The sequence below is a fragment of the Sinohyriopsis cumingii genome, chromosome 7, assembly GCF_028554795.1.
Source record: "Sinohyriopsis cumingii isolate HCF-2022 chromosome 7, ASM2855479v2, whole genome shotgun sequence".
Classification (NCBI taxonomy): domain Eukaryota; kingdom Metazoa; phylum Mollusca; class Bivalvia; order Unionida; family Unionidae; genus Sinohyriopsis; species Sinohyriopsis cumingii.
The window spans coordinates 18,782,774-18,807,643 of NC_142967.1; the positions used below are offsets into that span (position 1 = coordinate 18,782,774).

Consider the following 24,870-nt stretch of genomic DNA (forward strand, 5'->3'; position numbering starts at 1 on the left):
TTTATTCCTGTCCTTGCAATGTGGTCGTTCATAGCGGTGGCAAACTGCATATTTTGCAAGACATAGTGGTCGCTGGTCACTTTCATCAGGTGGTCGTTCTCGACAGAGCGTTTATATAATAAAATCAATCTGTGCATTACGATTGTGGTCGGAAATTACAGGTGGCTGCTCATAGCAGAGGTCGCTCATAACAATTTTTACTGTATATGCCAAAAACGTATTTTGATTTGATTGTTTAGATATTTAAGTCAGATATAGTAAACAGCCAACTAAACTATACTTCCACATTAAATTTCAAAGACTTAGTTACTTTTAATATGAAAGCTTCTCTTCAACTGGCATTCATGATTGGCCAAGATAATGTCACAGCATGGCAGTAGTAGATGTGGGAACTAGGATAAATAGTTCACATATGGAGCAAAATCACGTAAAAATTGTATCATGTCTTTTGTTCAGAATTTTCTGGCCTATTTTTAATCCATTTGAGAATTTGTAAAATTCATTGGTTTTAAGAAATTAAAGTAATAATCTCTTTTGTCCACATTGAATCTATGCAATACTGACACCCAGGGTGAGATATGAAAGGAGTTAATTGATGAAGTTGTAAAGTGCATGTAAGGGCTCACAGCATGCACATTCTGCATGAAAATGGCTTTCATCATCAACCCTCAATAAGGTACAAAAAAATGCATTTTGTAACTGCTCTGTGAACTAATGTTGTTTGCATATATCTTCATGTAACTTAAATTTTGTATGGACCATTCCATTGGCCAAAGTGGTTAGAGTGTCTGCCTTGGATGCAGAAGGTTGCAGGTTTGAATTCTGGCCATGTCATACCAAACACTTATTAAAAAAATGTTGCTAGCAGCTGCCTTGCTTGGCACTCGGCACTAAGAGGTTAATGTTAGAACTGGTTGACCTGGTGTCAGGATGATGTGACAGGGTGGGACATGATGCTACATATCTGCGTCATGAAGCTCCAGTGCTAGACATCACTATTAACTGCCACATTGCAGACATCGTAGTGATATGACTGAAAAATGGTCAAACCTACATTAAAAATCCAAATCACACACACACATTTTGTATGTCACAATAGGCCTTTTTTTAATGTTACAAATATTATTAGAAAAAGTTTCAAGCTTCCATCATGCTTCCCACAACTGTTCTCTGGCTGTCAAGAAGACCAATGTTGTAGACTTGTATTTGAAAAAATGTCTTTGTCACAGGACCAAGATATCCTGCTAGTGAGATGTTTTACATATAGTACTTAATCTGTCCAGTCATTCAATAATAGGATGCGGAAGATCGTGGGTTCGATCCCTTGCCAAGTCATACCAAAGACTTACAAAAATGGTACTAACAGCTGCCTCGCTTGGCGCTCAGCATTGAGAGGTTAGTGTTAGGACTGGTCGGTCTGGTGTCAGGATAATGCGACTGGTTGGGACATCAATGCTACATGTCTGCGGCATGATGCCCCAGTGCTAGACATCACTATAAACTGCCACATTGCAGACATTGTAGTGATATGACTGAAAAAGTGTTAAAAGCTGATTGTTATCTTGACGATGAAGAATTCTGATTTTGAAATGGTATAATAGTCATGATGATAAGAAAAATAATTTTGAGACAGAATAAGAACAATTCCTTTGGATGGAATGGCTAAACAATCATCTGTCAATCAAGAACATTTTTATGTATAATAATAAACCAAAATAATGTAAATACCCCAAAGCATGGAAACAATATATTAAACAATTTCCTTCCTGAAAACTTGCAACATACATCAAATGGTATGTATGAATTGATATATGTAATTTAGTCTTATTGACATAAATGGAAACAAATAACCATTGTAAATCAACCAAAAATAATCACAATTGAACATTTTGCAGAAAATTTTAGATTTTTATGTTTCTGTGATCTATTATTATTGAAGTCGGCCATATTCTCTTTGAGAACTGATACTGAAAGTAGCATGAAGTATGAAAGAAATGTTTAATAAATTAATAATTAATTAATTAATTCAAATGAATGATCACCAACTAACAGTCAGATAGGAATAAAAATAATCACCTTTCATCACAGAGGCATAATTGTGTTTCTCAGTGATATCTCTGGTTGTAATGATCTTGAAAACTGACTTTCATCACAGAGGCATAGTTGTGTTTGTCAGTGATATCTCTAGCTGTAATGATCTTGAAAACTGACTGTAGATTATTACTTTTAATTCTTTAATACATAATAGAGTAAATATTGATGCAGATAGATATTGTTAAAAAATTTCAACTCAAATAAATGTTTGAGTGAAATATTTATAAATTCAGACATAAAATATAGAGTAAATGAGCATGTACTATATCATGTAGATATCATTGAAAATAACATTTTTAACTCGACATTTGTTACCCAGATTTTTCATGCAGATTGTTAGGAATTCCAACCTAAGTTACTACTCTTCCCACGGCTTTAAAAACTGGTTCTTAATTTTTCAAGCTAATGGGCCAGGCAGCCCAAGGGCACAAAAAAACAAAACAACAAACACAAGATTGTTCCATTATATGATGGAAATTAATGTTCATTATCTGTGTTCCCCAGCTGTGAATTTAGGGGATACATTTGCTGAGGCATTAATATGGTAGAATCTAGGGGATATATTTACTGAGGCATTAATACAATAGAATCTAGGGGATATATTTGCTGAGGCATTAATATAATAGAATCTAGGGGATGCATTTGCTGAGGCATTAATATGATAGAATCTAGGGAATATATTTGCTAAGGCATTAATATGATATAATCTAGGGGATATATTTGCTGAGGCATTAATATAATAGAATCTAGGGGATACATTTGCTGAGGCATTACTATGATAGAATCTAGGGGATATATTTGCTGAGGCATTAATATGATAGAATCTAGGGGATATATTTGCTGAGGCATTAATATAACAGAATCTAGGGGATATATTTGCTGAGGCATTAATATAATATAATCTAGGGGATATATTTGCTGAGGCATTAATATAATAGAATCTAGGGGATATATTTGCTGAGGCATTAATATAATAGAACCTGGGGGGATATTTACTGAGGCATTAAACCCAAAATAAGATGCTTCTGGAATCAAGGTGCTTGGGTTATTATAATGTGAAACTGCTAATGGGTGAGATGGTATGAATCAAAACATTTTTCAATGTGGGTCATCTTTAAATTGGTGGGCAAAGAGGAAATTACTCCTATGTATTTAACTGGGAATTTCTTAGCCAAAAAAAGGTATTCCAGTCAAGTGAGAAATACAATGTATGCCATAAAATAAACTTAAATCCTTACACAAGAGAACACCATATCTGTGAGGAATCTTTAATGTTACATCAAGCTTTGCTTTTAATTATACTTTAATGTTTGCATGTTTTGTCATTAATTTTACATTAAAGATGATGGCTTAGGTGAGGTAGACAGCTTTGTTGGACAGTCTCCACCATCATCATCCTCAGCAATTCTACAGAAACCACCAGCAATTTCAAACCTGTTCCAGGGAACAGCTGGCTCCAGTTCTAGCTTTCAAATTGGTCATGGACCACCTCCACCAGGATTGCAAGGTATACCACAGGGATCACCAAGACAAACCCCAACACCCCCAAGCAGTCATTTTGGAGCGAGTGGGGTACAGCCACCTGTGCAACCTCCGATGAGCAATCCAAGCCCCTTGGGATTCACCCCACCTTCAGTCTCCAATACAGGTATGAACATATATGTATTTCTGTTGAGTCCACATTTTACAGCTCAATGGTCTAAAATGAAGTAACAAAAAAGTGGAAACCAACATGTAAAATTCAACAACTAAATCTATTTCCCTGCGATACAAAGTGAACTACCTGGAATGTACTGATGTACCAAAAGCCTCTATACCCCCCCCCCCAACCCAAACAAACTAGACCTTGAACTTGACATCTGTAAACAGTCTGTTTATAACTTACAATAAGACAAATAGATATGAGTAATCAGGTAGGCCTGCCTCTGCCCTCAATTACTGACCAAGGTAATCCACACAATGTAGCTATACAAAACAACATTAGTGGAAAAGCCAGACACAGTAGCCACATTTCCAACAGCAGCAGTTTCAACAGTTTGCAAAGATTTGGTGGTAGTTTTCATTTGAATTTTCCAAACCATTTCATGGATTCTCTTCAGGCTTAGAATGAATCAGTAAAATGTAACAATAGTTGTTACGCAACACGCTTGGGCTTGTGGCATGGCTGTACAAATATGATAGCCCGATGCCTGCAAATTATGTCAAAAAAAAGTGCTTGTTGGCAAGACTTTGGTTCTAGACACGTGCAATTAAAAAACATGAAAAGTTCCAATTTCATTCACAAGATTTATGTGCTGCTTTTTGTGTGCTGGGGATAATCATCAAAGACTTTAAGGTCCAGTTAACATTTTATTTGGCAGCTACTGAAGGAAGAAGAAATGGTATGAAGTGTCTTTAATTAAGTCTTAAGGGCTTGATATTTTATTTCAGATTCCACTATTTCGGTGTGGGTTACAGTAACTATAAGGAGAGTTTATAAATCCCTTTCTAGAGGAATATTCATTCTGGATATTAAAACCACCATGGTTGTCTTATTGGTTGAATATAAGAATTAGAATATCTAATAATTCGGTAATGTTACTTTGTTTAGAAATTAAAACAAGTATTTAACACGCATATTAAGAAAGCAAGGAAGTACAAATGTTTTGTATTTCTTTTTAATTGAAGTCTTGGTTGTTTTGTCATTGATGGAAAACTCACTTGTAGCACAGAATAAGTTGGGAATTTTCATTTACATGTCATTTCCATAACTGTCACTAAAAGGTCATATTGTTATTTTATCAAAATCTTGATTCTAGAGCCTGAATGCAGTATTCAGGAATATTTCCAGCCCAGTTTTGCAGAACAGTACTTGATAGACATTTCGTTTTACAAAAGTCCGTTTGATCATCAAACTTTTTATTTTAATTATGCAGAAATATTTTGGGTTTTTTGTGTATATAATGGAATTTAAAGTTATTGTAGCTAAGAGAAGTATATTTAGAAAGTCCAAAATCAGTTAAATATAAAACATGAAATATTGATAGAAGTATGGGTTATTATAGATCATATTTACAAGCCTTCACTGTAATTTATGTTTAGAGATTTTACTTCATTGGATTATTTTGATAACTGTCAGTTCCATGAGTTATCTATATTGTTGGTAATCATACAGTCTGTCCACCAGAAAGGTACACATATGTATTTAATTATACGTAGATAAAAACTCGGTACAGACACGGGGAAATATGTTTGAAAAGATGAAATCGTATGTCATGCCTAGTGTCTATTTTGTTTTCACTGTTCTTAAAATTATCTCATTTCTTTCATTAGGTTCTGGTAATGCCTTTAGAGTACAGGGACCCTTACGGCGAGCACAATTCCCTCAAGAGTCCTATGCAAACGCTGCCTCTTTGATGACTGGACCTCCAGCCCCCATCCCATTTTCTCAGGGATTTCCAACTGCAGCAATGTTGGAGCCAACATCTGCCACACCACAGATGTATACTGCTCCTAAACAACAAGGCCCTCCTCCACCTGTGCAGTTTGTAGGACCTCCTCAAGCACAAGCAGTTCCTCAGCTTAAGGGAATGGGGGTCCAAAGGGGTACTCCAGAATCTGGAGGTTATGTTCCTCTTGAACACCATTGGTGCTACTGTAAGACTGTAGAGGGAAGGCAGATTTGGTATCCTTTCTCTATTGTGGATTCTTTGAAACTGGAGGAAGCCTTCAAAATTGGTAAGAAGATGTACTGAATGCATATTCACCACTTTCTCGTTATAGTGTTGTGTTATAATGAAGGGCCTTATGATAAGGGAGTATCGTACATGTTTAATCAAACTAACCTTGCCAAGTTGAACATGATATCACTATGTATCAGGCACAGATAAATGTTATATTTTAAAATCTGGAAAACGTTTAAGCAGTTAGAACTTGGTCTTAATGTGTGAATGGGGATGAAAATTATATTGTTATAGATTTCATAACTCTTGTTTTGTGTTCTGTTATTTTCATTGTCAGCATCTGCATCAATTTCCACACTTGTTTCTGTGTAATATATATATTTCAAATTACCTTGAGTACATCTTATTCATAAAAAATCTGTTGTTGTTGTGGCGTTTAACGCCATATTTTAGCACACGATAGGCTATTCATGGCGGCCAGTATTAATGGTGGAGGAAGAACCCGGGAAGAGCCACCGACCCACGAGATGCTGCTGGCAAGCTTTCTCACATACCCACGTTAGCTGAATCCTAGACTCGAACCCACACAGACAGAGGTGAGATGGCAGTGATCCGTAACCTCGAGTACATCTTATTCATAAAAAATCTGAAAACTAGTAACAAGTTGCCATCTTTACTTGCTTACAAAGTGGGTCCAACTTTAAACAACATAGATCCTAATCTGCCATTATTTAATGCACTGGAAGATCAAGGTCATTGTTTTTTATTCTACTAATTAATCCTAGCAGTCTGAATAGGCCCAGGTCTGTCAGCACTATATGCAGTGGTGAATCAAGGGATTTGCAGTTTGCAGTTGGATATGACTTGTTTTAGGATACCGATTTTCTTAATATCAGATTTTATTTTGTATATTCAGGTGCCTCTCAAGATTCACGTGAAGCTGTAGTTGCAACAGATGGTGGTCGTTATGATGTAAATCTTGTGGACCGACTTCGACGTGCAGTCTACTGGGAAGAAGAGCCGACACAGGTGAAACGCTGCAGTTGGTTCTACAAAAGGGAATTGGACAATCGATATGTACCATATGATGAAAATATTGCAGACAGATTGGAGGTAAGATTTAAGTAATGTTTACTAAGAAAGAATGCTCAGAAATCTTGGAATAGAAAGTTGTTACGTATATGAAGACTTTCTGTACTAAAGAATTTGCGGCTTGGCGGAAAGTACACTGATTATAACTTGAATATGTAGAATCGTTCAGATTTTGGTGGAAGCTGGACATGGCAATCACTTTGGCATCTGTGCACATGTATGTCCATCTTTCCACACCTTTCATAAAGATCAGTTATAAAGTTTCTTTGATTAAGATCATTGATAAAGTGAATTCCATCCACTTTATCATAAAACAGTTGATTCTTAAAGTAGATACAACATAAAATGCTGCGAAGAATGATGAATTATCAAATAAACTTATTGACACAGGCACACTGGTTGATTTTGTGTTCAAGGCTTACTGGTTGATATTGTGTTCATTTCTCTCTGGTTGATACTGGGTTCATAGTAACATGGTACAGCTTCAGAACATTGGTGCTACTAATGTCTGACTCAGAGTAATTGCTGGCATTTATGTATCATCTATCCATCACAAAATTTAATTGGCATTTCATTTTCATACATGCCAACCATTATGCTTTTGGCATAATCATTATGCTTTTTTTCACTAAGTTATGCCTTAGGCATAAATGTATTCTGATTACGTGTTTTCGATATAACCCCTTCCCAAAAAATATTAATAATTTGTTTTCTCATTTTTATTAACATCCCATTAATCCCACAGACTGTATTCTAGAAAAAAAAACGGCTTCTATGTAGCTACAACATAAGAGTACGCTTGTCCATAGACATGCATGCACTTTCCTAACAGTATTATGTTCTATTTATTTCTGTTGCCCTATTTCCAAGAAACATTCTGGTTTCTACTTTCAACTTTTGACCTCGGTTTCTATTTATAGCAGCTGTATGTCTTAGTTAGGAGAGAGCAGACTGGTTTTCTAACTGTTGATGTTTGCTCGCAGATTCTTTGTTCTAATTCATAAATAGTACAGAACCAGTCTGTAGGCATTTGGTTCTAAAAGTCAAGTCAGATTTATTCAAGTTGATGTGTGCAAATAATTTCACAAATGGATTAGGAAAAGATGAAAAACCGATTCAGAGATGAATACATGGATTACACAATACAGCGTTCCATTTTCGGGCAGCTTCATGCCCTTGCAGGCTGTGTGGAAAGGATTTTAATATTGGTCATGGTGGTAAAACAAAGAAACCTTGAATTAGCTCGTTTTACTAACTCCAATACTAGGTATTATTTTTTTTTACAGCAGAACTAAATTGTGGACATGAAATTTATAAATGCAGAGGCGTTATGTACTGAGTTCTTAATAGAACACAGTCTGTCCCTAGCAGTAGAAAAATGCATTGGTCCTTTGTTCAAATGGATGTTTCCCGATTCCAAAATTGCAGAAAATATGCATGTGCAAGAACAAAATCATCTCATATTGTTAGGTGTTTAGCAGAAGATACTTCACTTAAAATTACAGAAGCCATGAAAATTGGGCCGTTTAGTATTGCAACAGACAGGAGTAGTGCTGATGACAAAAAGTTGTACCCAGTGAAAAGGGCAAAGTCAGAGTGCTCTTCTTTCATTACCAGAATTAACAATAGAATTCACTGGAGAAAACATTTTTTTTATTTGCTTGATAATGCTTTGAATAAACAAAAGTTGGTAGAACTGTATGGAGTTTTCAGCTGATACTGCATCAGTGATGACTGGAATTCATAAAGGAGTTGCATTCTATATTTTGAAAAATGTCTCCATCATTGTACATATCAAGTTGTCTCTGTCATATGATACACCATGCTGCAGGAAATGAAAGTTAACAGTGAATGGGAAAAGTATGCAATAATAATTTTAAAATTATTATTGCATACTTTTCCCATTCACTGTTAACTTTCATTTCTTTTCACCTTTAATTATTAGTCTGTCAGCATGCCATTGTCAGCAACCAAATGTTTTGAAATTAAAAGACAAAGTTTTCCTCATTAAGTGCAGTTTTTTATACTCTCTGTATGTCCATATCAATGTTCAGTGTCAACATTGCAACAACAGTAAAACTTCTAAAAACCAAAACCTTTGTATACCAGAACCCTCTCAAGACTGATTTATTTTTGTCCCAAATATTTTCTTCCTTAATATCTTTATTTTGTTCCTACCCAGTAAACCAAAACCCCTCAACTCAGAATACCAAGTTCTGAACCAACCAACCCCAAACCGAAACTCAATTCAGACTTGGAAATATATTTTAGCTGCTAAGTTCATGACATACGCTGAACAGATTAATTATAGTTAGCAAGTACTTTCATGATGTGATCTGTGAAACAAGACCCAAGTACATGTAAAAAAAACCAAAACAACAGCTTTCTTAATTTTATTTCACTCTTACGCACAGACAGTGATGCTCTCATAATTAAATTCTGTCTGTCTGTCTTTCTGCACATAAGCAGTTAGATATCTGCGAAAACCTCATTAAACCAAAAACTTGTCAAAATCAAACATTTATTGCGGTCCGAAGAGTTTTCGGCTTTTGGGGTTCTCACTGTACTGTTAGTTTTTTTTATATGTTTTGACCCAACATAATAAATGCAATTGTAACTGGAAGAAATGCAGATGATGGGTTTTTGCAATATGTCTACTGGTACTGGATCACCATTTCGGGTTGGCATAAGTACTGTAATGGAGGGAAAGGAGACTGAAATATGCAATAAAAGGAATGGGGATTTATTGCTCTAGTTTTATTTGTCTTGGCTGGAATGATAGGCATTCAGTGTAGGGTATATAGTGATCTTACAGTCATTGATCACAGTGTTTGAAGTCATCTTAAAACAGGTATTTAGATGGATCTAACTCCCAATTATGATCAGATTAAGCCAGTTGGTTGACCCGGTTTTCTTTTTTTAAATTCCTAAAAGAGTTGGTGTTACGAGGGTAAATGAAGATCAGGAAGGATACTTCTGTAGATCATTGCTCTGTTGGTTTTGAATTATATTCAGTAAAGAAGATTTGCAGATAAATATTTAATAATATTGATTGTTCAACGGCTTGCATTGCAATTATTTGTTCTCAGAGATGAGGTGGTATTTTGCATATTGGTCATAAATACTTACATTTGATTGATTTATTGGGGTATATTTTTTCATGCTTTATTTTACATACCTTGCAAAGAATGTTTACTGATTCACTTTTTTCTTGTTGGACCACATGTTTATGTTTTTCAAAAGACTAATCTTCCAAAAATGTATGTGCACTTTTTACCTTTAAATTTTTGACTAACTTTTAATCTGCAATGTATAGCCAGGATTGTGCAGAATTGCCATTACATCCAATGCACATCTTTTATCATGGCCAACAGCAAATGTAGCCAGACTCCAATACTGGCCTCTCTTTCTACTCTTTTGTCAGGCGGTATATTGGAATACATTAATAAAGGCCTGTCTATATTCTGCAGTAAATATAAGTAAAGTATTGTGATTTCATCGCAGGAGGAGTATCGTCAGGCAGTGATATCTGGAGTGTGGCACAAGCGTTTAGAGTTCCCAGGAGGGGAGACAGTCATTATGCACAACCCCAATGTAATGGCCCATTACAAGCCCTCACAAATAGATGAGTGGGGATCTCAGCTGCAGGTGGGTTTGTAATGCAGAAAAAATGATATTATTGTTATTTTTATCTGATTAATGATAAATATAGGATATCTATGTTTTTTATTTAATATAAGAAAATATTTCACTTGGGAAGTGTCAACATTTTATTGCCCCAAGTCACAAGTAACAGTACAAAATGTTTCCACTTCATATGTGAAACATTTCTTTATATCTCCTTAAAAAATGTAGATTTTCTTTTCATCATATATTTTTAAGGCAAAAACTGTCCATTTGCATGCGTTGTCTTTCACATTCTGTGCCAGTGTTATCAATAGCTGCATTACTGCATTTTTAAAAAAGTTTTGAAATTTTGGAATAATTTTAGGACAGTTACTTTTTACAAATTTAGTTTGTGTATATCATATTTTCTATTGTGTATTTTGTCATAGTAATGACTGTTTATATTTAATTTATATTGTATACTTGGTCTTTGTCCATGATTGAGGGTTGTTCCTACCAGATTGTCATGATTAGTAGTAGTAAATAAGATATTTATTAAACTCGAGTTCACTGTCTCACCTTGTTTATGAGTTAGAATGTTCCCGATACAAAATTGATGACTATTTAGTGGAATTTTCCATTGGAAGTTTTGGAATACAATCTCTTGTTCTGGAAGTAGGGTTTGTATGTAAAGAGGTTTGATAAACAATTATTCATTCCTGTTTCATATCAGTCTTTGGGAACCTATGATCAGAATTTTGATTTTAATAAAATTGGTTTCACTTATTTTGGTTTTACATATTTAAGACCTAGAGTTGTAACAATATTAATTTCCTTAACATTTCTTGTATGGATTGATACAGTCAACAGTATTGAGGTGTGGGTGCTATGGAAAAAACACAGAGCAGTTGTATTCAACAGACTTTAGAGTGTAGAAGCTATAAACAAAAGATTTGAATGATTCTGAGTTGTAAGGATTTCTGTTTTTTTGTTCTCTTTTTATGCATTCAAACTTAAATGTTTGTGTTGCATTGGCATGCATTCTTGTTTATTAATAGACACTGCACCCAATTTTCGATTGCCACTTAATTCCAATTGGCAATCAACACTCATCAATGCCTGATATATCCGTCAATTTCAAACATGATTATAAATGTGATGAGAGTTAAAATCTCTCCTTAATTAATCTGATTTTAACAGGTATATGATACACCATGGCTGACTCTGTATATTGAGTAGCAACAGGTCAAGTAAGTCCAGTAACTCACAATGTACATGATTCACATGGAAAACGTATTATACAAAAACATGAATACTTAAGCCTGCTTTGTATTATATTGTTTAGAGTTCATTTATGGGAATTTATTGATGGCATCCCCTCTATGTGACTGGACAGTTCCATCACTGGTTCCAGCTCTATCATGACCCAATACTAGCTATAGTGACACCATAGTCCTAGATTCGAGTATGAATTCCAGATCTTGGGTGATGCAAAAAGTGAATGCCTGGAGATAACCATGTTTCAACATGGACAGACCTCACATTTATAAAGGACTCCCTTTGATACATGTGTCCCAAAGACCCATTCAAAAGGATGTTCAGCAACAAGAATCAAAACTTTTCTATGAAAAAGGGTAGTTTGGATTATTCACATTGTAAACTCATGTGGATTTTAATCCTGGATCCCAAAGCTAATGGCAAGTTGATGAATCTAACTCTGCCATCTGCTGCAGTTGGACACCATGTAAAGACTAAAGATACCTTTGTTGGTTCTGATTGCAGTTCAGGAGGATGTTGCTGCAGTCCACTTGGACTGCTGCAATGCATACCTTCACATTCCAATTCACAAATCTTCCACCAGATGATTTTCTTATCCCATTTGTATTTGAACTTTGCCTTTTGCTCCCTAGACCAAATATCTAAAGTTGTGGAGTTTTGAGAAGAATGGAGTAGCCAACTTGGTTCGTGGCTGCAGGAGCAACAGCTGGAACAATGAGCTGCACAAACACCAGAACAGCAAGCTGATGCACCTTCTGCACATCTTCCTTGAAGTAACTGGGACAAGGCTCCCTCAGTTGATTCTGTATCATGGTCCTAGAGAAGAAGGTCATCTTGAATATCTTTAACTCATCATCAGGAAAAAGCATCTGCATTCTGTCCAACATCTTGTCTGACATCATGCTAGTTAGAACAAAGACTCCAGATCTCTGCCTTTTTGGCATGGCATTTTCTCACATGGTGTCATCTCAACAAATCCACCTTAAGGTATGCCACATTTGAGGCATTTTAAGTGTCCCACCAGAATCTGACGATTCTTACTGAATGGTCCATATACCCTAGCAGAATCTGTGCCTGCTAGGGTCCATCGTTGGTTGAGCTTTTTGCAAGGAGGTGGATATGCCAAGCTTCCAGCCTTCCTTTGTTCTGTATCAGAACCCAAGAACCAACCTGTTCTGATTGCTCTCCAGAGGCAAAAATCATTGATCTACCTTCGAAATTGAGAAGCAGGGATTCCCAGGAAGATCTTACCTTCTCTTCACCTATTCAGACAAATCCAAGCATTTGTATCTGTACCCAAAGAGACTGAACCTGCGTGCATGACTTAACAGACAAGTCCTTGGAAGCTCTTTGCAGAACAATGGATGAACATGATCTCTTAGTCAAGGAAGCCCACAACTCTGAAGGTATACAAAAAACAAGTATAGAGTTTCTTCTACTGGTATGAGCAAAACCACATCACTCCTTAAAAAAGTATCAGTACTACAAATAGCAAACTTCCTCCTCTAGCTATTCTTACAGAGAAAGCAAGCCCCCATCATCAACTATGGTTACCATTCAGCAATCTCAGATATGCTGTAATATCATGTACCAAAATGAGTATCTCTCAGACCTTCCCTCTTTTGTTTCTTCCCAACTGAAAGTATTGGCCCTCTGTCTAAATGGAAGTGACTGTAGGTTCTGACATGGCTGTACAAAGCACCATTTGATCCCCTGTCCAGAACATCAGAGACTCACATCTTCTTTCTAGTTATCCTGGCTACAACAGCTGGACCCTCTGAGGACTCTAGGGTGTAGGAAAGGCTTACTGTGACCTCCTGATTGTCAGAAGAGGCAACTAATGGGGGCATCCTTTTCACCACAGAATGTTTCCTATGATGATGTTTCAACTGAGAAGTTCTTGGTCCTTTTAAGAGAGTGTGTGATATATTACAATTTGGATTTAATATTTTAAGGATTTTTCCTCATTTATTTGCTTTATATCTGTTTTATATGTCTTGTTGGGATGACTGTACTTACTGAAAACTATATAGCCAGGATTGTGTTAATTTGCCATTAAACCTATACATACATACATCAGGGTTGATACAGTCTTTGACAGTAGGCTGAGATGACATTTCCACTTAGGCACTGTCATCCTATATTTGCTGGGATAGCACCTCAACATATAGGAACTAACCCAAGATCAGCTGAGTTTCTTGCATATTTTGGCTCATAATCTAACTGATACAATTTTGCTAATCTAACTTCTTTTATTTATATATATATATATATATATATATATATATATATATATATATATATATATATATATATATATAATGCTATCGTACAGGTTATGATATGATAGTATTATTTGTATTAAAATATTAATTCTTCCAACTGTTATCAAGCATTTTTCTATAGGAATCCAGGGATAGCACTTTCCATTTTGTTTGGTGTATATTTATAATTCTCTCTCTCTCTCTCTCTATATATATATATGTGTGTGTGTGTGTGTGTGTGTGTGTGTGTGTGTGTATTATTTTGTATATGACTTATTTTTTATGCATCAGTTAGGCTAGACTTTATCAGTATATAAATAGAATGATACTATGTACTTTGTATATAAAGAATAATCGCAAGCTATAATTCAAGATACATGTAGATTTCACAGCCCTCAGGTGTCCAGTATATAAATAGAATGATACTATGTACTTTGTATATAAAGAATAATTGCAAGCTATAATTCAAGATACATGTAGATTTCACAGACCTCAGGTGTCCAGTATATAAATAGAATGATACTATGTACTTTGTATATAAAGAATAATCGCAAGCTATAATTCAAGATACATGTAGATTTCACAGACCTCAGGTGTCCAGTATATAAATAGAATGATACTATGTACTTTGTATGTAAAGAATAATCGCAAGCTATAATTCAAAATACATGTAGATTTCACAGCCCTCAGGTGTCCAGTATATAAATAGAATGATACTATGTACTTTGTAATAAAGAATAATCGCAAGCTATAATTCAAGATACATGTAGATTTCACAGCCCTCAGGTGTCCAGTATATAAATAGAATGATACTATGTACTTTGTATATAAAGAATAATCGCAAGCTATAATTCAAGATACATGTAGATTTCACAGCCCTCAGGTGTCCAGAGGCCATATGCATATTGGCCATTTTGTAAAGAAATTTTAATAATTACTTAATATAGTTGAGATGATCATGCTATTATCTTGAGTTTATCTGTAACTGTAATTGTTAAAACATGGATTGTAATTCGATGTTCTACATACAAGTCCATGAAATTACGATTTGTCTGTATGGTTTTAAGAAAACAAAATTTCTGAACTTTTGCAAAGTAAATAAAAAGGAAAAGCTCTGATGTGGTATATTCCTATACAATATCCTCCCCATCTTTCACATCCTGAAATTTGGATTGCTGTTTTGTGCATTTTCCAACAAAGGAACATTTTTGACCATCCCTCCAATGTTACCATGTCATTACTGACAATTCTAGGCAAACTTGACTCAGCCAGATTTGATTGGCATTGTGTTTATATGTTTACTAACAGGGGCTCATTTGTATTTTAGGGTGAGCAAATGCGACCAAGAGTTGTAAAAAGAGGGGCACAAGACTTTGATACAGTGGAGGAAGGTAAATGCTATTTTTTTGCTCATAGTAAGCAATTGATGGGCACTATGAATGTTTGGATGTGCCTATATGCTTTGTTGTATTAATGAAAATCAATTTGTGTTATAAACAACTTCATGTGGGGACTTATCTCTTGTCTTTTAGGAAAGTAATAAAATCAGCTCAAATTGGACACTTTGAAGACTGTCATTAGTACTCCATGATTTATTTGATTATGGCCATCTTTAATTTAAGTTTTAGGTTAATCTCATTATTTACTTGATATAGAAACATAAACATTACTATAAATGTACCATTAAACATGGACTTGCTTGAAATATCACTACTGTAATTAAGAAGTTATTGATTTTTTTAAAGGAAATATCTCATCTAAATTTACCAGGTGATTATCACTGCAAGTTAATTTTCCAAATATGCAGCTGCATATAGGATACACATACCCAACTCCTTCATACCTCCTTGACCAGATAGTATCCCTTGCCAGAGTCCGCTGACAGTGGAACACGTTCTTGATAAATGTATTGAATTCCTGCTAGTGGGAAAAAATTTTTATGTGTACTCAAATAAGGAACTTTATGAAGATGTGCCACTGGAGAAAATGTAAAACTGTCTGAGGGAATGTGACTTTAAACTTTGAAGTTTTTATATTTCTTTCAGGGTTTTTTTCTCTTCTTTTATGTACATTTTACATCCTTACCATTTATGTACATTTTACAGAAATTTTACATCCTTACCTTTCATGTACATTTTACAGAAATTTTACATCCTTACCTTTCATGTACATTTTACAGAAATTTTACATCCTTACCTTTCATGTACATTTTACAGAAATTTTACATCAATACCTTTCATGTACATTTTACAGAAATTTTACCTCCTTACCTTTTCATGTACATTTTACAGAAATTTTACATCCTTACCTTTCATGTACATTTTACAGAAATTTTACAGCTTTGCCTTTTTAATTTTATCTTGTAGCAATTATGTTTATGTTCATTTAGAATGGTTTTTCTTTTTGAAGTATTTTGTGCATTTCTCTTTTAAAGGTAATGTTCATTGTATATAAAGCCTGTATTGTATGAGTTCTTTGGACTGTAAATATTTTATTCTTTCATGATATGGTATAATTCATTGAATGAAGTTGACCCATGAGATTTTGTTTAAATCTGGCATGCCAAAGTTGTGTGATGTCATTAGTGCCAAAAGGCAGTCTTTTACTGTTATCTGTTATTGTTGTGGTAATGATGGTCAGCATGGTCCAATGTCCAGCACTGCATTGTTCCTGTCAACAAGTAATATTGTCAGCCTGCAACTTTGTTATCAAAATGATTCTTGATCACTTGTATACAAAAATGATCTTTCATTTTATTTTTCTGATTGTATGAAATGGGATAAGTGACAGTTTACTTTATACCAATGTTAAAAAAGAACATTAGAAAAAACTTTCAAATTTTATCTGATGACCAATATAATACGTCATTAAGGAAAATTTAAAGACTGCCATTGTCATTATGTCACTAACATTTTATGTGGAACATGCTTACCTAGAAACATTTGTGGAGACACTTCATACGTTAAATGACCATAAATTGCATCATAATAATAATCGTCAAGAGAATAATGAATGTTATTATATTTTAACCCTTTAAAAAACATGAATGAATTTGTCAAGCTCTTGTGTGGCCTTCTAAATGTTCTTGATTACGTCCTCAGAAATGTATTTGCAAAAAGATCATTAGTTTAGAAAAGTGATTCTAATTTAGAGAAAGAGATACATTTGAGACAAACTTCTGTCATTTTCTCAATGTCAAAAGATATGGTAGATCAGAATAAACATTGTTTGTTGTAGGGAGACAGAGGGGGAATGCATTTATGAAAAATTCTAGAGCAATTTTTTTGTCCTTGTAGGAGGTATAGATTCAATTATCACTGAGTACATTACAATTTTAAAGACAATTTTTTTCTAAATTAGTTTAGGTTAAAGATCATATTAATTCAGTTTGCAATTTCACCAGTCATCCTTCAAATTGAAAAAAAAATGCACAACTATATGAACAAATAAATGGATATATAAGCAGTGATAGATAAAATATATGAAGAAATGAACAAATTAATGAATCAATGTCCAAAAAAAGAGACAAATAGAATTATAAAATATATAAATGCATGAACAAATGAGAGTAAGAAGAGAATAAAATATATTAAAAAAACGTTGCAAGAGTGTAAAAGAGTGCAAGATCAGAAATAGAAAACCTTTTTTTATTCACAACTTTGCATTTTATTTTCCATGTACACTTTGTAACTAGTGAAATTAGACAATGTACTGCAGTTGTTAGGTGTAAATTACAAGAATGATGGCTGTTGCTTGTAAATAAGGGTTTAATTTTTTAATTAAACAGAGCAAAGTAATTATCATCTTAGTATATCACCACTGGGTGCACCCAGTACACTTTCAGTGTAGGTGACAAGACACTAATCTTTCCTGATTAGAGGACATGAGATATTAAAGTTTCTATTATAATATAGTATATTATGCATGTGGGAGTATATAGTAATCCTCATGGGCATCCATTCTTTTGTCTTGCTAAATATTGTTAGCATGATGAGGCCTACAGTTTTAAGTGGATCACCAAGAAGCTTGATAAATATTATGACCATTCTCTGAAAATGTGCAAATTGAAAAATCATTTTGCTTCCACAATTTTAGTTAGAAATATTGTCCATTTTGTGTTGTGGCATGATACAATCTTGTTAACACAACTAGACCTGCAGTTATTTTTATAGGTCGCCATGAAAAGTTGGTTAATATTATAGTCAGTACCTGAAGGTCTGAATGTTGATAAATCACTTTGCCCTATTTGTATTGTTGTTTAATGCGGTGTATTATACAATCTTAGTGATGCAGCTAGTCCAGATTGACATTAAAGTTTGTAAATTGTCCTCACCTGAAGGCACACATGTCAGCAAATAACTTTTTTCCAGCAATGTTTGTTAGAGTTATTGCCCATTTTTTTCCTGGAGTTGTATGCAGTGTAGGAAAGAATTTGTTGAAATCAATTTGTTTTTTTTTTCTTTTTTTATTTCAGTGAAACATTGTATATAATATAGTCTTCATGTACATTTGTTTACTTAACAGCTGGACGTCAATTTACATGTATTACCAAATTTTGTGAATGCATCTACTCTTTGTGCCTTTGTAAAGTCCATAGTGGTCTGTAATTTTTACCTGGAAGTCTTTTGATGACATTTAAGTTGCAAAGCATTCAACTGTCATGATTAAATAGACTTTGGTTAAACTATTTTTATATTATATTATAGAGCAACAATTAATACTTAGTTTAATTCAAATAAATGTGCCTACATTACCACTTTAACCTTCTCATTTAGATAGAACTAGTTTATTGATTGTAAACTGACAAGAATTTTTAGATGATTCAGAAAAGCTGTCATTTATTAATCAGTGTCTGTGTATCTGTGTGTGTTTAAAAAATAAAAATAAAACAAAAAACCAGAGTAAAACGTAAGAACAAACGAGTGCCCATATTTGGAGGTATGTACAAGTGTAGTCTTCTATATGCATCTGACATCTTGAAATGAAAGTAGGTTGACAATAATAGGCACTTTTACTGTTTGTAGTGACAGGTGCTGAATGAAGAATGCTACTAATGATATCATGCTAAGAACAGTACCTCTGCTTGTATTCACTGAAACTGGGTAGCATTTTCCTTGCAGGTTAGGTGGTATTTATCACAAACTTGACATTAAACAATTGGACAAATCTTTGGTTTTAGTCAGCACCATGTAGCCATTATTGTGCTTATGTGCTTTGTAATCTAATAAGCACCCAAATGCACTTTCTAAATGCATCCATGGATTTTCTTGTTGTATTTGTATCCTGAATCATTCATTATTCTTATGATTGAATCACTTTCTGTGTGTCAGTATGTCTTTATATGTTGCAAAATGTTTGTGATATTTGATTTTCCTTCAAGTTACAGGCAATGCATAATAGAGAGACCTATCCTAAATAATCTTTGTAAAGATTAGACAAATGTTGACACTAACTCAGGTGTTTTTTTTGCTGTTGTCCTTTTCAGGAGAATGTAGTGAAGTGGATCACCTGGTGTTTGTAATACATGGTATTGGTTCAGTATGTGATGTCAGATTCAGAGACTTGGTAGAGTGTGGTAAGCAAAAATCTCTCTCTCTCTCTCTCTCTCTCTCTCTCTCTCTCTCTCTCTCTCTCTCTCTATATATATATATATATATATATATATATATATATATATACCAACCAATGAGAAACTTAGAGAATGCAGCTACTTTCCTTCTATAAAGAAATTGTAAGATTGATATAAACTTGTATATTGAACACAGTTGCCATGGAATTTTGATTGGACATGGTACTCCATGTAATGAGAATCTTAAAGTGAAAGACTGAACTCATAATAACTGAGTCCAACAAAGGAGGGATTAAGTTTAAACATAATTTCCATGTTTCATATACCACCATGTCATTTTATCATATATAGAGAAAATCTTTTAGAGAATTGAGCACATATTTTGAGACATGTACCTTTACTTTTTGTGTTTATATTGAATAGGTTTGAATAGTGTATTGAGTAGGTTTTAATTGTATATTGAGTAGGTGTGAATAGTATATTGAATAGGTTTGAATAGTATATTGAATAGGTTTGAATTGTATATTGAGTAGGTTTGAATAGTATATTGAGTAGGTTTGAATAGTATGTTGAGTAGATTTGAATAGTATATTGAGTAGGTTTGAATAGTATATTGAATAGGTTTGAATAGTATATTGAATAGGTTTGAATTGTATATTGAGTAGGTTTGAATAGTATATTGAGTAGGTTTGAATAGTATATTGAGTAGGTTTGAATAGTATATTGAATAGGTTTGAATAGTATATTGAATAGGTTTGAATTGTATATTGAGTAGGTTTGAATAGTATATTGAGTAGGTTTGAATTGTATATTGTGTAGGTTTGAATAGTATGTTGAGTAGATTTGAATAGTATATTGAATAGGTTTGAATTGTATATTGAGTAGGTTTGAATAGTATATTGAGTAGGTTTGAATAGTATGTTGAGTAGGTTTGAATTGTATATTGAGTAGGTTTGAATAGTATATTGAATAGGTTTGAATTGTATATTGAGTAGGTTTGAATAGTATATTGAGTAGGTTTGAATAGTATATTGAGTAGGTTTGAATTGTATATTGAGTAGATTTGAATAGTATATTGAGTAGGTTTGAATAGTATATTGAGTAGGTTTGAATAGTATATTGAATAGGTTTGAATAGTATATTGAATAGGTTTGAATTGTATATTGAGTAGGTTTGAATAGTATATTGAGTAGGTTTGAATAGTATATTGAGTAGGTTTGAATAGTATATTGAGTAGGTTTGAATAGTATATTGAATAGGTTTGAATTGTATATTGAGTAGATTTGAATAGTATATTGAGTAGGTTTGAATAGTATATTGAATAGGTTTGAATAGTATATTGAATAGGTTTGAATTGTATATTGAGTAGGTTTGAATAGTATATTGAGTAGGTTTGAATAGTATATTGAGTAGGTTTGAATTGTATATTGTGTAGGTTTGAATAGTATGTTGAGTAGATTTGAATAGTATATTGAATAGGTTTGAATTGTATATTGAGTAGGTTTGAATAGTATATTGAGTAGGTTTGAATAGTATGTTGAGTAGATTTGAATTGTATATTGTGTAGGTTTGCATGGTATATTGAGTAGGTTTGAATAGTATATTGAGTAGGTTTCAATATATATTGAATTGGTTTGCATGGTATATTGAGTAGGTTTGAATTATATATTGAGTTGGTTTAAATTGTGTATTGAGTAGGTTTGAATTGTATATTGAGTTGGTTTAAATTGTGCATTGAGTAGGTTTGAATTGTATATTGAGTAGGTTTTAATTGTATATTGAGTAGGTTTGAATAGTATATTGAGTAGGTTTGAATAGTATATTGAATAGGTTTGAATTGTATATTGAGTAGGTTTGAATAGTATATTGAGTAGGTTTGAATAGTATATTGAGTAGGTTTGAATTGTATATTGAGTAGATTTGAATTGTATATTGAGTAGGTTTGAATTGTATATTGAGTAGGTTTGAATTGTATATTGAGTAGGTTTGAATTATATATTGAGTAGGTTTGAATTGTATATTGATCAGATTTGAATTGTATATTGAGTAGGTTTGAATAGTATATTGAGTTTGAATTGCACTCTCGTTCTGATATTCGTAGAATCAGCTTTTATCGCATTGTCTTTAAATGAACAGTAATTGAACAAATTAAATAAACTACCCTTTTGTAGCAGCCTTTTGAAGTAACTATGTCCTTAAATGAACATTAGATAGGGGAGAGAGATTAATGTATGCTGGGTGAAATCATTAAAAATCCACACATGCACACAAATGATGTGGATACATGTTGGAAGAGTCTATTTTGATACAAGTGTATTCATAAAAATTGCAAAATTAATGAACTAAGTGCTTTTAGAAACCTGTAACAAATTGAGGCTTCGGCATCTGTTCAGCTAATACAAAACATTTTATTTCTTTCTAATACACAAAGTAAAATCATAAAGAAAAATAACCTTAATTTTAAGACTTTTTCTGGACACATTGGTATAAATTGGATAAATAAGCTCATGGTCATAAAATCAAAGTCAATTTGTGTTTAAATGTATAAGGAAGTATTGTTTAGGATGCATCTGCATTTTTAGATTTTGTTTTATTTTAATTTTTTATTCATGAAAATGAAAATTTAATAATGTGTGAGAAAGGCATTAACTTTCACCAGGTAAAAGCATCACATCCTGTAATATTTAGGTGTCATGATAAAGAAATGCTGTAGAAATGAAATACAGATGATGTAGAAATGCTGTAGAAATGAAATACAGATGATGTAGGAATTATTAGATCATCCAACAGTCAGTGAAGATTTCTGTTACACTTGAGACAAGATGCTGAGGAAAACAGTGAAAGTTGATTCTTTACACAAAAGTCCTTGAAACATGACATAACTCTTGTTAATCATTGTTTTTGAATTTTATCATTAGATTTTCATGTTTTAAAGGAAAGTTTCTCATTGGAATATATTGCATCAAAGTACAGTGGTGAAACAGTCCTAAGATACAAGATACTAAATATGTCCCATATATATTCTTGCATCTGTGTCCCATCCAAAATGCACAGACCCAGATTTGTCATCACATAAAGTGCCAGCAAATCGAGGTCTGTGCAGTTTGTTTGGAGTAATCAGTAGAACAGACAATATTGATCCTGACCTGCCAGCATATTATATGACAGCAGATCATTGTCCTGTTTACAGTTGGACGTGACTTATAAGTAAATATATATGGTATATTACCTTGAGATAATACGTATAGAAGAATATTCATATATCAGTGCTTGTTATAAAGTGCAACCAGTTTATCTATTTTTCGTATATATGTTGTTTTATTCAAAGTATGATAATACACAAAACTGCATATGTGTTTGGTTCTGAGAAATAAGAAGGAGTAAGTGATATGGTGTAGGAATAAATTGAGGTTGTCAGACCAATCAAAAGAGTTCTTTCCCATGTGGTTTTGTAAGTATTACATACTCCCATTTTGATGCTAAATATTGGTGGCTTTACTGTATGAATGAAATTCAAAATGAATTGCGATTTATTAAAGTTTGATTCACTGTATTCAAAGATGTGTATATCAAGAAGACATTATGTAGCTCCGATATGGGTATGTGATATGGAAATAAGATTGAACAACTTTATCAAACAGCTAATTAAGCATGTAAGATTAAATGGATATGTAATTAAACAACTACTGCTACTGGTTTTCAAATTCAGACTCTTATGCATTTGTTAATGTTGCATATGTCTAAGAATACTCAGACCTTTCATTGTACATCAAAGACTGCAGAATTTTGTGGGAAATGATGTGTGTCTTCAATTAGCTGTGGTGTTTGTAAGAGTGTGCCCTTGAGGTAAGTGGCCTTTAAACCTAACCTTTATATTTGAGTTTCTCTTTTTCTTCAGTTGTATACTTAGTAATGTTGTAATAAATATCTTTTTCTTTTTAAGTTGATGATTTTCGATCAATATCCATGAACCTTCTCAGATCCCACTTTGGTCGTTACAAGGATGAGAGACGGATTGGTCGTGTAGAGTTCTTACCAGTTCACTGGCACAAAGCTTTACATGGGGATGCCACAGGCATTGATATGTAAGATATTTTCATGACTGTTTGATCTAAGTGGTTATCTTATTCCTTCCTTTGTTACTTATCTTTATTTAATTGAATGAAGGCTTTAAATTGCCCATAAGTGAATAGTCTTACTTTAATGTACATTGTGATTATATAAGTCTGTTACCTCCTAAATCCAGCCATACTAAAAACAAAAATTTCCCCATTGCCATATGTAACATATAGACAAAGGGAAGTAAGTCTTGCTCATTACACCCCCTTGCTGCTGCTAGGTTTTGTTAGTTTCTAAGCTTCACCGTCTTACATCATATAAAAAAATTCCCATCAGTCCGTGCCAATAGTGATGTGAATTTTAACCGTCCATCCAGGAGTTTGAATTATATTGTATATTAATCATTTCTGAACAGGTTGAATATTTTTTAAATTTTTAAAATATTTTTGTGACTTTTTCATTTTGTTGGACTATTCAGGCTGCATGGTACAACACACAATTGTTGAGGCATGTTGTGATTCACTTATTTGTGCACATTGCCCATTGCTCGCTCACCCATTTAGTAATGAGTAATGTTTAGCACCTTATTAAAACACTGCATTGTTAATTTATACATTTTTTTGTTGTGTTTTATTTTATTTTGTTGTTTGAGTGAAACTGTCGATGAAGTGTGATAATTGCAACAAGTTCAGTACCAAGGAAGACATGCTCAAGTCCTGCATTGTGGGTACAAATTTTAATTTGTCTCTACCATGCAATGTATACATCATTTGATCCAAGAGTGTATGGAGTATGGTTTTGCACAAGTCAGCCAAGGCAAAGAAAGAGGGTGACAATGATGTCAATTTTTAAAAAATTCCTACAATTAATTATGACACAGTGGGGAATTATACTCCCATTCTTGGTCAATCCAGTGGCTTAAGTCCCACTTCCTGCATGTACAAGCTTGGCCTGTCTGTAAATCAGGGTGCATGGGGTTTGTAACTGATCCATCCTATACTATCCTGTCAGTGTCCAGATCTGTCCATGATCATCCAACCTGCCAAGCCAATGAACCAGCCAGTCCAGTCATCTCAATCCATGGATCTTACCAAAAGATTTTTCTGTTTTGCAAGGCCGGCGGCTTCATATTTAAAAAATTCAATATTTCTATGATATTAAGCATAGATCTGTCCATCCTACAATTGCATATACAGTATTCCATGTTATTTTTCATACCAATTAATTTTTCATACTCCATCAAGCC

At 33.6% G+C, this 24,870-nt stretch overlaps 1 protein-coding gene across 2 annotated transcripts in view; it reads left to right on the top strand.

The window, feature by feature from the left end:
- The window catches only part of LOC149794812 (triacylglycerol hydrolase DDHD2-like), a 96,111-nt gene that overhangs the window by 5,175 nt on the left and 66,066 nt on the right, over nt 1–24,870 (top strand). For both annotated transcript variants that reach the window (XM_089964468.1, XM_089964469.1), the window contains exons 2-8: nt 3,437–3,742; nt 5,407–5,811; nt 6,673–6,869; nt 10,353–10,496; nt 15,324–15,387; nt 19,482–19,571; nt 23,509–23,650. In XM_089964468.1, the coding sequence (XP_089820594.1) occupies nt 3,437–3,742; nt 5,407–5,811; nt 6,673–6,869; nt 10,353–10,496; nt 15,324–15,387; nt 19,482–19,571; nt 23,509–23,650 (1,348 nt within the window). The remainder of the gene's footprint in view (nt 1–3,436; nt 3,743–5,406; nt 5,812–6,672; nt 6,870–10,352; nt 10,497–15,323; nt 15,388–19,481; nt 19,572–23,508; nt 23,651–24,870) is intronic.